Genomic DNA, 14,211 nt, shown 5'->3' with positions numbered 1-14,211 from the left:
TGTTCTTCTCCAGTTCCAAAATTTTATGTTCGCGATTCCGGCAAATACTATGAGTACCTACAACTTCAAGGTTGAGATACAGAGACCAATTGAGCTATAGGCCTAACCTCATTATAATAAAGTGAGGCGTGCCTTCGTTGAGAGTATTACCTTTCATTGCTAAGAATTGTCTATTTGGCAGGCCTTACTAGAGATTTTATATGATGAGTGGGTGTGCATGCACTGTCAGGCAGCAGCGCATGATATTTGATTCAAGAGCAGCCCACTTTTTCCACTTTTGAAGGGGATGTCATGCAGATTTTAGGCCTAAATAATTTGCATATTTGCCCTTTAGATTTCTAGGCATTTATTTTCCATGTTATTTAGTTTTTAAGCTTTTATTTTTCATGTTATTTAGAATTAGGAAGTTTAGTTTCTTAGGAATTCTTATTTTAGTAGGTTTATATCTTTTAGGTTGTTATTTGCCTATTTATAAGCCTCTTTAAAGCTTATTTTGTAACTTTGATGATTAATTGAATTGAGAGCTTCTCCCCTAGATTTCTATTCTTCCCTTTCTTCTCTCTAATTTCATCTCTTATTCCCCTATTCTTCTAATTCTATCCCCTTTCGTCTATTTCTCACACCTTTCTCAATATTCTTCTAATTCTATCCCCTTTCGTCTATTTCTCTCACCTTTCTCAATTTTCCGGCAAAATCAAGTCACGTAAGATCAGCCCCTTCCCAGTCCCAAAACCCAGTCACACTAACCTGCCCCTTAAGCCTCATCCGAGAACCAATTTCCCTACCTACTTTTCACCACGCCTCTGCTGCCTTGAAATTCAACAGCCCCCTCACCCACTTACAACAGCCACCAATTAGAAAACTAGAAGCCCTGCACTCATCTTTGAAACCATTACCAGCACCTAAAACAGCAAACTATTGTTGTTTCCATCACCCATCTTTGAAACCCTTTCTTCATCATTATTGTCCCCACAAAACTTGAAAACCCTTGCTGCCCAGACCCAATATGCCAGATCAATCGAGCAGCACCCTAAGCCTTTCAAACCCACACAATAATTCCTAACCTTAACCTAATCACAAAAATCATAACCCTATCCGATCCTCCTTCCACCATTCAAATCACAGCAGCCCAACACCACCTCTAGCACCCTCTTTCACCACCCAAAATTAGCAACCAACACAACCAAGCCGCCTCTAACTAGCCAATCCTTTCATCAAAACAGAGATCTTTTCACCAAACCCTGAACTGAAAAAAGAAGAAGAGAGAAACAGTGAGGGACGAGAGCAGCCACCACCGTCGCCAACGTCCCTTGCCAGAGCTCCGCAACCATTTCTGCGCACCACTTCCGCCCCCGCCGGAGCTCCTCAGACCAGCTCTTGTTCTTGTTAAAGAAGGAAACCCAAGTGGGTTTCTTTCCATTCGAAGAACAGAGAAGGGAAACATTCGATTCCTTTTTTCTTAATAATATAAGGAGGATTATATTAATCCCCTCATTCTCCCTTTGCACACCCCCTTCCATTATCAAATAACTATTTATCAACCTCACTTTCTTATTTGGGCACCCCCATTACTTTTGCTTAAAGTGGTCACGTGACCCCTTTTTAAACAAAAGACCTATTACACTCCCCGCTTCTCTACTGGGCACCCCGTTACAAATTAGCAAAGGCGAATTAAACCCCTCTTCTTCCAGTAGCCCCCCCCCCCCCGGGGCCAAAAAAAAAGAGCAAAAGAAAAAAGAAAAAGAAAATTCTTTTCTCTCTCATATATTTCTACTTTTTCTCTCTCTAAGCCGTTGCATTTTCTCTCTCCTCAGCTGAGCCTTTTCCGCTCAAAATTGGGCCTCGACCTCAACGCGGAAGTTGTTCGTGACAACTTTTAGAGCGCATCCAGCATATTTTCAGCAGCGGACAACAATCTTCAGCACAGTTTCAGGAGCCATCTCAGCCATTGATCGCGCCCCTTCTTTCGATCATCAGATTTCACTTATCCGATTTCAGATCCGTGACAGACGTTGTGCTTCTTTTGACATAACAAACAGATCATACAGTTGATTTCATTTATCGATGCAGATCTCAATGGCTTCGCCTTATGTTCCACATTTTTATGGGTACGACGATCGATATTTGCAACACCGTCATTACCGCTATTATGAGGATGCATGTCTACAGTGGATCTATGCTCTAGACGTATATCATGAGTCATGTTGTAATGATCATCGCAAGACTATCTCTCGAGCCAGAGATACTGTACTACGACAAGCCCAGTTTTTCTGGCTAGAGATTGTGAGGGCGCGTCGAATTGCAGGTGCACCTCCATTCAGTCGATGGGAGGAGATCCGTTCTAAGTTTATGAGAAATTATGCATATTAGTATGTACAGAGATTGAACCGCGAGCGAGCAACATCTAAACAAAGATTGATGCATGAAGAGGCTGCTCGACGAGAAGAAGCTGCTCGACTTGCACAAGAAGCTGAATTTCAGGCAACATTGGAAAGGATAGCGCGTGACTTGCATGAGAGGAAATTGGTACGCGAACGTGAAGCTGCAACCCGCCGCCAACAAGAAACTGAAGTCTTCGCTCGCTTTGAACGAAACATCGCAGTCCGTCATGCACAAGTAGTCGAAATTGAAGCAACGAAGAAATTTCCTAACACTATTGACAAGCCAACCACAGATGATGCTCTTGGTCAGACAGATGATATTGTTGATGAGATCATTGTAAAGGTTGAGCCCCTGATTATGTTAGATGCTGAGTCAGAGATGTCAGATATAGAGCCAGAGAGTCCAGTGATTGTTGAGGCCGACGTCGACGAGCATGACGATTTAGGGATTTCTGCCGCACCGATTGCCGAGCATCTAGCGAGCCAGCTTCATTCTTCTGAGGCAGATATTGTGGCAGCTCCACGTGAGGCTGATCCATTGCTTGAGTCTGAGCCGAGTGACCAGATCATTGAGACATTACCAGAGCATACACACCGATCAAGATGATTATGGAGGTCGAGCCCGCCAATTTCAGTGCACAAGATGACCATCTTGATGCTGATCATGGATTGATACTGTCCATAGCTTTTTTGCCGATCCAGGAGGAGTACGTTGCGATCTTCCCGGCTAGTTTATTTCTCCAGATTTTGTTCGCATGAGTCTACATGCACACTTTCTTTTATCTTCTTTCGCCGACCTTGCAGATCCTTCTCCCGATTGTCTCAAGCGTTAGACATCATGATTGCTTCCGCTGGATTACACGTTCTACTACTTCAGTAGATTGTTTACATCTTTGACCTAGGTGGAATAGAACTCGAGGGTGAGTTCTTTTTCAACCGGGGGAGAATGATGCAGATTTTAGGCCTAAATAAAAGGCATATTTGCCATTTAGATTTCTAGGCATTTATTTTCCATGTTATTTAGTTCTTAGGCTTTTATTTTCCATGTTATTTAGAATTAAGAAGTTTAGTCTTTTAGGAATTCTTATTTTAGAAGGTTTCTATCTTTTAGGTTGTTATTTGCTTATTTATGGGCCTCTTTACAACATATTTTGTAACTTTGATGATTAATTAAATTGAAAGCTTCTCCCCCCGATTTCTATTCTTCCCTTTCTTCTCATCTTCTTCTTCTTCTACTTCTCCATAATTTCATCTCTTCTTCCCCTATTCTTCTAATTATATTCCCGTTCGTCTATTTCTCTCCCATTTCTCAATTTTTGTTCACGGTGCTGTATCAGGATGCTGTTGGATCAAATATCAAGGGCTGCTGCCCCTTACACTTGTATGGACCCCACTCATCATATAATTTCTTGGCCTCACTATGGATCTCATATCCCTTATGACCCAAACATTAAGTTAATCATCCAACTGTAAGATAAAGTAATGGGTATTTTCTTAACATGGAGGGTAAACAAATAATATATTGGCTTCCGCATGTTCAAAAGCTAAAAAAACACATTATTGGATGTTGGGTTTTTTCATGGTTGGCGAATTTTTTGATGTAGGAGATCCAAAGCAAGGCCTAAGCACGATTAGGAAGATTGGCTGCAATTTGAGTGGGACCTCCCATCCTCTCCTTCCACTTATAGGTGGTAGTACGTCCTACAGCCACCCGAAAAGGAGAAGGAACTACAGTGATATTGAGTAGGTATATTACAGCGATCGATAGAATCCCCATAAAAAATACCGCTAGATCGATCACTGATGATTGTCAGATAGACGACTTAGATCATCCAAAGGTGGGGTCCTGTGCCGTTGTGGGAGCACCTCATATTATTACAATGAGGTCGGGTAGCACTTTTTCTAGATTAGTCACTTGTTCTTGAGTTTTGAGAATTGCCGGGCTGACTCTTTCTTGAGTTAAATAAGTCCTTCAGATTAGGTACATTATGTTAATTAATGCTTGCCCCGATGCAAAACTGGCTAAAGAAACATGAGCATGACAAATTTCTCTTTCTTAATAAAGAGAATGACCAGGCAAACAGTCGCTAGAACATCACGGGACCACCCTCATGATCTTTCTCTCATGCAGAACCGATTTACCATGCTTCGGATAAAGGACTAGGGCTGCAACCCGGGTTGGGTTTTGGAGAACCCAACCCTACCCGAGAAATATCTCGGGTCGGGTCGGGTTTTTTCACGTTGACGCAATTTTTTAAGGAAAACTCTTATTTGGCAAGGCAACTCAACTCATAGAAGCAGAAATTACACTCACATTGCACTTGAATCAAACAATGATGTAATTACACTCACATTACACTTGAATCAAACAATGCTGTAATCAAACAATGTTGTAATTACAATCAAACAATGCTGAATCAAACACTTGAATCAACTCAACTCATAGAAGCATAAATTACACTCACATACTATAACAGTGGGTGCATGGGTTTTAACTTTTAACTTTTAACTAACAATAGAAAAAAAGGTACATACTATAACTTACGTAACTCGGGTCGGGTCGGGCCCCTTCAAACCCGGCTCGACCCGAAACCCATGAAACCTGAACCCAACCCAGGTTATTTTCGGGTCGGGTAAAACCCGGCTCGAGTTGCAGCCCAATAAAGGACTACAAAAATTTAGGCTATTTTTGGCAATCATTAAAAAAATTCCATGGAATATTTGTTTACCAAGTATGAGAGAGAGAGTGTGTAATTTATGATCAATTGAAATTCCATGGTTGCCAAACATGCCCTTTTGGTTTACATTTTATTGGTAAAATCCTAAATGAGGCTTTATGGATCAAGGGGGCTGAGATCATGATATCAAAGGGTTCTCAACCGAATTCAGCCAGTCTTATGGTAACCAGGAAATGAATATGATCAGTCCATGTGGAAAATGGTTGTTGCCATTTTCTTAGCATTTTCATTCAATAAAAGAATGAACGATTGCAAGCATCATAAAAAGTGTTTAAAAGGACATGACATTGTAACATGTAACTCATTTCTAATTGGAAAAGAACTGAACCAAAAATTTTAAACTTTTTTTTTTTAATTAACAAAGTGTCCACCTCTTGCTGGTTTCTGTAAAGGCCGACCCCACCAAGGGTCATTAAAGAGTCTAAATTTGGTAAATCTTGTCTGTAGTCCCTCTTGATCAACGGCCTTACAACCCTGATCTAAAATTTAAGTCTTTTTGGGCCGTCGGATCCGTGCTTACTATAAATAGTAAGTCCGCACTTACCATAAATAATAACTCCACGCCTACTATATATAGTAAGTTGGCCGAATTTCTCATGGGAAAGTGGGCCCATTTTTCGCATAAAAGATGTTCCAAATTAAGTGGAACTTTAAATTGGTTAGGATGTTAGTCTTTTAATAAAGTAAACAACTTACCTATTAATAACCAATAAATTAGAAACAAAATAGAAATAGATAGATGCTATTAAAACAAGGAAAGAAAGAAGTCTAATTGGAGAAGGAAAAAGAGGGAAGAAATCATATATAAAGTGTAATTCAGGTTTCCCTAAGGCTCTGTTCACTTCTTTTCCCTGGTGCTATTTTCCTTGGAAAACGGCCTTTTTTTTTCCTGACAAGGCCTTGACAAGACAGAATTTCTGTATTCACTTCTTTTCCAGGGAAAAATATTATCATATGTGAAATTTCTTATCTAAAAGCTGAAAATGACGTGGAAATTGACTTTTTCCCTGTTACTCGAGATTTGGTTTCCGATTAAATATATCGGAAAGAGGCTTTCCAAGGTGACAGTCTCCCTGGATTCCTTTTTCTTCTGCCATGTCACCTGGAAAGGAAAGTTCCCTCTAATGACTAGCTTTTAGGGGTGAGTTCTACCCGGTTAAAATTCCCTACATCATCAACTTGGGTCTCACATTTTAGAAAGGGTGGCATAAATTCCCATGTAATATCCATTTTCTGATTCAGATATACTGTAATCTTCTCAATACATGACGTATATAAGTTTTTCCCTTTTCAAAAAAAATTTATTTTTCCCTTTTCAAAAAAAATTCCCATGTAATATCCATTTTCTGATTCAGATATACGGTAATCTTCTCAATACATGACGTATGTAAGTTTTTGTCTTTGAAAATATTTGTATGGTTATTAATTGGAGCTAAAGCAAAGCAAAGTTATCTAAAAAAGCCATTAAGAACGGAAAAAGATTATCAGTGGGTTACAATGCACAATTAGCAAACAAAAGAGACTGCTGATCGGATGGTCAGATTCATCTAGCGTGAGTTCTGTCATGGGCAGTGGCGGAGCCAAAGGGGGGCGAGGGGGGCAATTGCCCCCTCTGAAATTTAGGTTTTTTCCCGAATCGATAGCTTATATTTGATTATCGTAAAGTTGCCCCCATTGAAATCAGCCAGATTTTTTAAGGGGTTGACGTACTTCATGTCAGAAGATTCAATGATGATGATCGCCACATACACTGCTGCTGGGTGTCCCAAGTAATCCAGAGGGGCAAATATATCACTTCCCTTTAAAAATCACTAAGATTCTCGGGGCCATGTTATGCATGGGTGTAAAAAATTTTGCCCCAACCATCAAAACATGAGGTGTACATAGTGGGGCCACTACATCGAAATATGAGGTGTAAATTGTGGACTCCACCTTATGCATAGGTTGGGGAAATGGTGGGCCCCTCCTATCAAAACATGAAGTGTAAAATGGTGGGCTCAACATGCTATAACAACCATTATTTGCCCCCTGGAGCAAAATCCTAGCTCCGCTCTGGTCATGGCCCTTCTTATGGTGGGACCCCCAAGTGAATGGCATGGATCATACGGTGAACTCGGCCATCTGCGCTTAGTGGGGTGCTATCACTGAAACAAGGGAGTGTAATCCTTTTGCACCAAACAAGGGGGTGTGCCAATGTCAATTTTCATAAATAACACATTTGATCACTTTAGCTATCTGTCTTTATATCTTCTCAGCATGCTGCCGTTGTTGCTTGATACTTACTCTTTTCCTTTAAAAAAGAAAGAGAAAAGTACGGAATGGTTGCTCATGTTTTGAGGAATTACAGATTACGGGCACCCTTTTAAAATAAGAATGAAACACGGTTTAATCTTCAAAATTGGGTGGTGAAAAGACCATGATGCCCTTGTGACATCGACAAAGTCCTCCTTTTTAATTAATGCCTATTAAATTAGTGCGCTTCACGATGCTTCTTTTAGTTCGTCTGAATGTGTATTTGAACCGACAGAACCTTGGGTTTGTTTCTATCTTGACCGTCAGAAATAACTAGAGATGGATGGAAGCTCGACGCATGTTGGAAAAATTTTTGGAACGCTGAAGTTATTGAATACTTTTTAGAACGCTGATGTTATCTTTTCTCACTTATCTTTTGGCTTAGAACGGTAACGTTATTGAAGAGAATTTATATGATGTCCGACCGTCAAAATCAAACGGGCTAGGATGCAAACCACCTGGCCCTTGGATTTTGACGGTCGGGCACCATATAAAAACTATGTTATTGAATATATCTCTTTTGGCTTAAAATCTTTTCGCTTATCTTTTGGTCCTCATTATTTACGCCGACGTACCCCATTGTTTACGCTGGCGTATCCATTATTTCTGCCAGTGTACCCATGAATTCCGCCGGTGTACAACCTGTTTCCGCTTACACCCTATTTCTACCGGCGTACCCCATTATTTACACCGCGTACCCATTATTTCTACCAGCATACCCATGAATTCCGTTGGCGTACACCCTATGTCATCTTGCACCCTATTTACGCCGGCATACCCCTTTATTTATGCCGGCGTACCCATTTATTCATGCAGGCGTACCCATGAATTCCGCCGGCGTACACCCTATTTCTGCCAGCGTACCCCTTAATATTCCGGCGGCGTCCTATAGAATCTGGCGGCATTCTCAGTCAAAAGAGACATGAGAAATAATAAAATATTCAATAACGTTGTCGTTCTAAGCCAAAAGAGACGTATTCAATAACGTTACCGTTATAAGACAAAAGAGAAGTGAGGACCAAAAGAGAAGTGAAAAGATTATAAGCCAAAAGAGACGTATTCAATAACGTTACCGTTCTAAGCCAAAAAGGAAGTGAGAACAGATAATGATTGACTTTGGGTTGTCAGCGTTCCAAAATGTTTTCCAACACGTGTCAAGCATCCATCTATCTCTAATTATTTCTGATGGCCAAAATAGAAACGAACCAAATATTATGTCGGTTCAAATACACATTCAAACGAACCAAAAGAAGCCTCGTGAAGTGCGCCAATTTAAGAGTCAGTAATGAAAAAGGAAGATTGTCGATGTCAAAAGGGTATCATGGTCTTTTGACACCCGATTTTGAAGATTAGCATGTCTTTCGTTCTTGTTTTAAAAGGTGCCCGTAATCCGTAATTCCTCGAAACATGAGCCCCATTCCTTACTTTTCTCAAAAAGAAAAGTTTCAAAAGGGAGAAAAACCGTGAATGAATGAAGGAGGATATGCGAATAAAAAATCCATACATATGAATATGACAAAATCTGAGCTTATGTGGCTGCTCTCTCACACAGCAGCCCGCTTTCAAAATGCCTTCTGCAATGGTCCCTAGCAAATACCTTATTATAGAAAGCACCCTACAAAATTTATTTAGGCGATTGATACCGGTCCTACCATGTTTTAATAATTGCAAAATATCGGCTTGTCTTTTCTATTTTAATTGGCATTTTTAGGGCTTTTTGAGAACTGTAATAACCTTTGACAGCTGTTTAAAAAATGAGTTTTTATATGATGCCCGAACCGTGAGATTCACAAGGGCTAGGTGGCCCTTGTCACTTTGACGGTCCGGCATCATATAAAATCTTTTAAAAAATATAGGGATGTTTTGGCAATTAGTCCCTCCCTAGCAAAATAAATGCTAGAACGTCCTTAAGAATTGGGTATTATTCAATCAGTCTTATTTAGAAAATTATTGCCAAAAGTTCTTGAGACAAACCGGCGTAGTTTTATGTATTAAAATTTATAAAATGATAAAATTGCCCTAACTTTTCAATGTTTTAATTACTTTCTTGTTAGGCAAAACTCTCAACATTTTACCTTCTCCATTTCGATTAAAAATTTCATTTCATTTATTACCAAAGATTAAAGAACCTAGTTAAAGATCAGAAATTATACACCGGCAGTCCAAAAAAACAATGGGGCCCACATTGTTTGGGTGATCTAAACCATTTATTTGTTCGGCCCCAATGTAGATAGGGCGTGTGTGCCCATAAAATCTTCTCCATATGATGATCCTAACCCTCCAATTTCAATATAGCCCCAAGCGTACATGGGGCTACCCTGTGGACCGCAGCCTTATAGGTCTTCCTGTCCGGCGGCGGTACCTCGAGCCATTTTCAAAGCAATGTGGGGAGCACCCCGGGTTATGAGTGCTACGTTCATGGTAGATAAGCAGGCGGTCTATTCGCTTTCCTTTCGAATAGCTGCCCTCGACCGCTTTAGGGGCTTCTGACGTCCAAAACAAAGTATTCTCCCCTTGCCATGCTTCAACCAGCTACTTTGCGGACTGCTCTTGCTCTTACTACTCCTTTCTGCTTCTGGCTACTTGCCTGTCCCACCGTCATTGCCTTCCAGCTTGATATCCCGTTTCCCTTATCTCGTGCAAAAAAGTTTTCCTAACGACTCGCTCCACTAGCGCCGCAATCATCCGAGCAGAGATATGATACAAGTCATTCCTACATCCGGATACAAAGAAGCACTCTGAGAATGAAAAGCATCCACAGTCAGAGATGAAAGACAACATTCCCGTTAGTCTCGACTCTAGGGATAATGTTTTCGCTATCTTTTTCCAAGAACCACCTAATGTGAGCCCCAATTATGAACAAAGAAGATTTTACGGGCACGCCACAATTAAAGCATGTACTTTGCTTATTGGGTTTTGGAGCTCCATTGCAAATGATGCAGCGCCCACTTATTCTGATAATGGCGCTCTTGACACTATTAAATTGTATTACAGTTGCAAATGATAGCCATCTACAAGACGACAGCTAATTAGAAAAGTGCGTAACAGTGAAACGAGAGCCATTAGTAACACATGCACAGAGATACATCATGGCCTATCAAATGAATGGTTTGGATCAACCCAACAATATGGGCCCCACTATATTCATTACATGGGCCTTGACATAGATAGAGTGTGCCCAAAAAAATCTTCTCCGTAGGATGATCCTAACCCTCTTATTGGTAGAGGCTTCTACACTGTGGCGGCCATTTTAAACCTCTGAAAATTGGAGGGTTAGGATCATCCTAGGGAGAAGAATTTTGGGGCACACCCTATCCATGTCAAGGCCCATCTAATGAATAGTTTGGTTTTTTTACCCCAACAATGTGGACCCTTCTGTATTTTGGGGTTGTCCGTGCATGTACGGCTGGCCACCATATAATTTCTCCTATTTTAAAACGTTAACCGCAAGATATGTAATGGGTAATTTTGTCATTGTAATGGAGAAAACTAACAACATTCTGTTTACGGGACTTCTTGGCAACAATGGAAATGATTTCAGCACAACTATGTTTTGATATATGCGCTTTAGATAGTAAAAGACAAGAAACATGAGCGTCTTGTATCAAAACATGGTTCCTTAATTCGGAGTTTAAAGCATGGTAGTGCCAACATCACTAGCCTTTAATTAAACCCCCCTAAATGACCATAAGAACCTCATGCTATTAAAACTGACACATTTTTAAGAGGAACTTTTGCACATGAATCCTGAATTCGGATAGTATATACGAAATCATCATAAAAAATCATGATTTAGGAAAGAAATTGAGCTTTTTGAAAAAGAAAAGTCCCTGAAGTATAGCATACTTCAGTTACTCATCACAATTTTGTTGGTAATAATACCCTTTTTGATAGCCCCAACAACATGTGTCTATGCTTAAAAATCTCTTAAATTGAGCAATCCATAATTTAGAAAGCATTCATGTAAACAAATTCAAAGTTTTTCTGTGAAAGAATCATGATTCTTGAGGGACTCAGGTTAAAGGTATCAGAAATGATTTAGGGATTTGATAGCGCAGAAGGCATTTGGTGGATGGCCTGGGAAATCCCTTATTTTTAATGAAGGGCTTGGTTAAAGATTTAGAATCATCCAATGAAAGGGGGACCAAGTGCAAAAAGTAACAATTTTCATTCACCTGATCAACGTAAATGTGTAAAATAATTTTAATTAAATTGATAAAAGATAGTTATAAAAGTTGGATACCGACAGAGGAAAAGAGAAATTAGGCTTTTCAAAAAAAAGTAAGAATACATGATGATACCTTGGCTAAACTTTTGAACCTTATTTCGTAGAAACCGGGACCATTCACTTTAGATCTTCTTCTTACATAACCCCCAACGTGGCACCGGACAAGAACTCCTCCTCTTTCTTACTTTCTTTTTTTTCTCTCGTTTAATACACTAAATAAATCTCCTTCGTCTCCGCTTCAATTCAAGAGCCAGAGCCAAATTGGGTAAAAAAAAAATCCCAAATTTGGCACCCAGAACCAGAACGCGTCAACAGCTGTGTGAAGACGAGAAATGGGTTGGTCGGACGAGAACCCCATTCGGCTGCTGCTTGGATTGGGGTTCTGGGTTCAGGGATTCAGGTGCCTGCCCTGGATGGCCATCAATTTCTTCCTTAAAGACGCTCTCAAAGTGGCCCCTTCCACGCTTCAGCTCCTTCAGAACTCCGCTAATCTTCCCATGGTCGGAAAGCCTTTTTACGGCGTAATCTCCGATGCTGTCTACATCTGCGGCGAGCACAGGATCCCCTACATCGCCATCGGAGGTAAAGCACAACCCAAATCTCATTCCTCAATCCATTCATGAATTGTATTGTAGCTAAAAATTATAATTAACATTTTCTTATTGCTTCTCCTCCAGTTCTATTGCAAGCAATCTCATGGCTATCAATCGCCCTCATTTCCCCATCCACCATCTCCATCTTCACAATCACCCTATTCCTCCTCCTCGGAAACCTCGGCGCTTCGATCGTCGAGGTGGCAAACGATGCCCTTGTCGCAGAGACGGCAAAGCAAACCTCTATAAACTCCAAATCCAATTCCAAAAAATCCCCGTCTGGCGAGCTACAGTCCTTCGCCTGGATGTTAACCTCAACAGGCGGAGTCCTCGGAAACCTAATCGGTGGAATCGTCCTCAACCGATTCTCCCCAAAATTAATGTTCCTGGCATTCGGTCTCATCCTAGCCGTCCAATTCTTTGCCACAATTTCCATCAGAGAAGAATCCCTCAACCTCTCAAAGAGCAGCTCATCCAAATCGACCGGGATCAAAAACCAACTCTCCCAACTCTTGACGGCGTTAGAGAAGCAGCCAGAGATATTTTACTCCATCGCATGGTTCTCAGCTTCTTACGCCGTGATCCCCGTCTTAACGGGCACCATGTTCTACTACCAGACCCAGTTCTTAAACCTCGATTCTTCAGTGCTCGGGCTTTCCAAGGTGTTCGGGCAAGGGGCTTTGCTTCTCTGGAGCGCCATGTATAACGGGTGGCTGAAAACGGTACAGCCGAGGAAGCTGATATCGGCGTTACAGGCAACAATAGCGGTGTTGATGGTATCGGACGTGTTGTTCGTGAAAGGGATTTATCGGGAAATGGGGGTTTCGGATTCGGTGTACGTGGTGGTATTTTCAGGATTGTTGGAGGTTCTTTTTCAGTTTAAAGTGCTGCCCTTCAGCGTGCTGATGGCGAAGCTGTGCCCGCCCGGATGCGAGGGTTCTCTCATGGCTTTCTTAATGTCGGCCGTGGCGCTGGCCTCGATCGTGAGTGGGTATTTGGGCGTGGCCCTGGCTTCGTTCCTTGGGGTTTCTGCTCACGATTTTTCGGGCCTCCCACCAGGGATTCTAATACAGGCCGCTTGTACTCTCCTCCCGCTCTACTGGGCGTCTTGGATACCGACTGACGTTAGGCCTCCCGGTAGAAAAAATGATTGAGAGGAGGAACAGGGCGGGGTTTTCTGGCCTTTTCTTATCTTGGTAACGACACCAAGTTACCTTGTCTTATTTGCTTTAAGCAGCTGCCTTGAGCTTGTTGGGAATTGTAATCAGCTGCTTGAGGGGATATAAGACAAGGTGAATTCGTCTCGTTATCAAAACTTGATTCTACCTATATCAGTATCCTTTATTTTATTTTATTTTATTTTTCGCCGACAAAGTTTTGCATGTTTGAATCTTCTACACCTTGTATTTGCTTTGATTGTATTATGAAGATATTTTTTGCAATGTCCATCTGGTGGGCCCTCAGTAGAGTTATAGCCTGGCCTATTTTGCAAAATATCTTTCATGGTTCGGCACAAATTGGGTGTTTGCTCCTTTGCCGGCCTGTCGTAGTCTCTACTGTAATGAATCCAGACCTAAACACCGTAGTGTGAGGAACCCAGCAATGAATTGAATAGCTTTTTCAATTTGTCTATAGTGTATAGATATTTATAGATATTACAAAGATCTATAATCCCTTGATTAGGGGATTTCATACAAGAAAAATGGAAATCTATACATGCAATCCTCCTCTATATAAGGTATGTATGAAAAGGGCAATAGTCTATATAAGGCATGTTGCATATGTGGTATGGCAACATGCTATACTAGGCATGTATGGAATGGCAGCATGCTACAAGCCACAAGTAAGCTGCAATTGCCCTTAACACGTAGTAGGGTACTAGGGTCTTAAGGAATTCTTCGATTAGGAGCTGACCAATAAGGACCGGATAGTGACCCAGACATAGTTGGATCCATTGATAGTCCTAATAAGATCGATGG

At 41.1% G+C, this 14,211-nt stretch overlaps 1 protein-coding gene across 1 annotated transcript; it reads left to right on the top strand.

Moving 5' to 3' along the window:
* Window positions 1-11,728: 11,728 nt before the first annotated feature.
* LOC143876987 (Major facilitator superfamily protein) lies at window positions 11,729-13,726 on the top strand. The gene is made up of 2 exons (XM_077378680.1): window positions 11,729-12,221; window positions 12,317-13,726. Exons 1-2 carry the CDS (start codon window positions 11,972-11,974, stop codon window positions 13,384-13,386), a joined length of 1,320 nt encoding a protein of 439 aa, XP_077234795.1. The 5' UTR covers window positions 11,729-11,971; the 3' UTR covers window positions 13,387-13,726.
* The last annotated feature ends 485 nt before the right edge of the window (window positions 13,727-14,211 follow it).

Source organism: Tasmannia lanceolata, unplaced genomic scaffold (genome assembly GCF_043159265.1).
Source record: "Tasmannia lanceolata isolate RefF3 unplaced genomic scaffold, GAP_Taslan_0.1 ptg000005l, whole genome shotgun sequence".
Lineage (NCBI taxonomy): Eukaryota > Viridiplantae > Streptophyta > Magnoliopsida > Canellales > Winteraceae > Tasmannia > Tasmannia lanceolata.
The sequence above is the reverse complement of the archived record's forward strand: the minus strand, read 5'-3'. Positions and strand labels throughout refer to the sequence as shown.

What these genes read in the sequence shown, in the direction of transcription:
- LOC143876987 (XM_077378680.1), top strand. Translation starts at nt 11,972, where the DNA reads ATGGGTTGGTCGGACGAGAACCCCATTCGGCTGCTGCTTGGATTGGGG. An exon ending in CCCCTACATCGCCATCGGAG is followed by an intron (nt 12,222 to 12,316) that starts GTAAAGCACAAC and finishes CTTCTCCTCCAG; the next exon opens with TTCTATTGCAAGCAATCTCA.